Source organism: Stegastes partitus, unplaced genomic scaffold (assembly GCF_000690725.1).
Source record: "Stegastes partitus isolate 25-593 unplaced genomic scaffold, Stegastes_partitus-1.0.2 Scaffold732, whole genome shotgun sequence".
NCBI classification, from domain to species: Eukaryota; Metazoa; Chordata; class Actinopteri; family Pomacentridae; genus Stegastes; species Stegastes partitus.
This window is the reverse complement of record NW_007578463.1, coordinates 20634-22343: the sequence shown is the minus strand read 5'-3', so window position 1 is coordinate 22343 and position 1710 is coordinate 20634. Positions and strand designations below refer to the sequence as shown.

The 1710-nt window shown below is 45.8% G+C and overlaps 1 protein-coding gene across 1 annotated transcript in view; it reads left to right on the top strand.

Annotated features, from left to right (window-relative positions):
• The window catches only part of LOC103364246 (poly [ADP-ribose] polymerase 12), a 22442-nt gene extending 21174 nt beyond the window's left edge, over positions 1–1268 (top strand). Inside the window, exon 13 of the mRNA XM_008291304.1 lies at positions 28–1268. Within this exon, the coding sequence (XP_008289526.1) occupies positions 28–151 (124 nt within the window). The 3' untranslated portion in view covers positions 152–1268. The remainder of the gene's footprint in view (positions 1–27) is intronic.
• Positions 1269–1710: the final 442 nt, after the last annotated feature.

Here is a 1710-nt window from a genome sequence, read left to right as displayed (position 1 = left end):
AGTGCCACCAAAACCCTTTCTGCCACCAAAACCAGTACTTAAACCAAAATCAATACTGCCATCGCAACCAGAACCAGCACTCAAACCAGTACTGCCACCACAAGCGGTGCCAGCACCGAAACCGGGACCAGTACTGGAACCGACACTGTAAACCGGTACTTACAGCTTGTTGCGCTGCCCCCAAGTGCCCAAACAAAATCAGTTCTTGCTGCGTTGAGACACCAGATCTGTACAAACTATTTGCCTAAAGTGTTTGCTAGTTCAATCACATGCATGAGTGCTGGAGCAGGAAGGGGGCCACAAAATCTGCCATTTAGCTGTCGGGTGGATTTGTAAGTTGTTTTAAGTTTCGGTGTGTTTACCCATGCGAAAGAGTTCGAATTAAAAGAGGCGAATTCTGAAGCAATCGGACCAATTAAGGGCTAGAATAGATAGAAAACGTTTTTAAAACCTGACGCCAGCTGGTTTCATGTCCTCTAATAAAATAAACGTGTTATTATTTAAACTGGTGGCTACATAGGGGCTAATAATCGAGAACCGTTTATCCCTCTCTGGTTTAAAACATACAGCTGTTTTTTTGCCTGTGTGGAGAGGCAAACAGATCCGACTGCGCGTTAGACTACAAAAAGACGGTTCCCAGGGTGAAAACAGATTTGTCTGTCGCTTCCACTGCATCCATTTATCCGCCACCCGTGCTTCATTATGCGTTGGCTTGCCCATTAAGATGGAGCTGTCCTATGGGAAATGCAGCTGTGCCCTGCAGGATGCAACAGCCCACCCGGTGACAGTAAATATCCACTGACATTAACCAGCCTAAGCAACCCCTTCCTGCCTGATGCGTGCCCGTGGCGGCCGCTGTGCGTCTTCTCCCCGTTTCCTGGTAGGCCGAGCTGATCTTCCAGAGCCGGCTGCCAGGAGCTTCCAGGCCTCGCGTCGGATGATCTGGTTTTCCTGTATTGCGCGAGCTCATGAATTAAATATAACCGCTTCCCCTTTGTTTGCGTGCAACCCCTCCCGGTGTTGGAGATGTTTATGTTTTTGCTGAGTCACAGTGGTTCAGCCCCGGTCGATGGAGGAATGCTATGGCGGCGAAACCCCTCGGCGAAGGGAAGTGAGTCAGATCTCTGTTTGGCCGCTGGCAGGAGAAGTTTTTCTGGAGTTTGCGCCGAATTGAATAACAGCTGCAGTCAACAGATCTGCTGTACGCGCAGCCTCGGTAGATCAATGAAGCATCTGTTCATCAGCTGATTATAAAAGATGTATGATGACAGCTGTGTTATGTCTTTGTTTTTAAAGGTGTGTTTTTTTATGCAGCATTGCAAACCCAGCTTCTAGGGTAATTTTACAATATAGATCAGAAGTGACCGCTCAATAATTTCATTAATTTAAAGTTCATTTTCACTTATAAACAATCAAAAACAGATACCTCAGAAAGACTATACTGAAAATAAAGACCCCAAAGTAGAAAATCAGTGCAATAAAAGTGCATACACCTGCCATCACTGAAACAAAACTATGCACACCTGTGAATTCTAAACCTGTCAAGTTTTCTCCGTTTTGAACCGATACGCTGCTGACTTTCACGTCTGCGTCATGGCTCCTCTTGTGAAGGATCTGCAACAGGCATTTAAAAATCAGATTGTGAGACTTCCCAAAGATGGAAAAGAGTACAGGAAGAGCAGCAATCATAAGGTATAGAACGAGCCATAA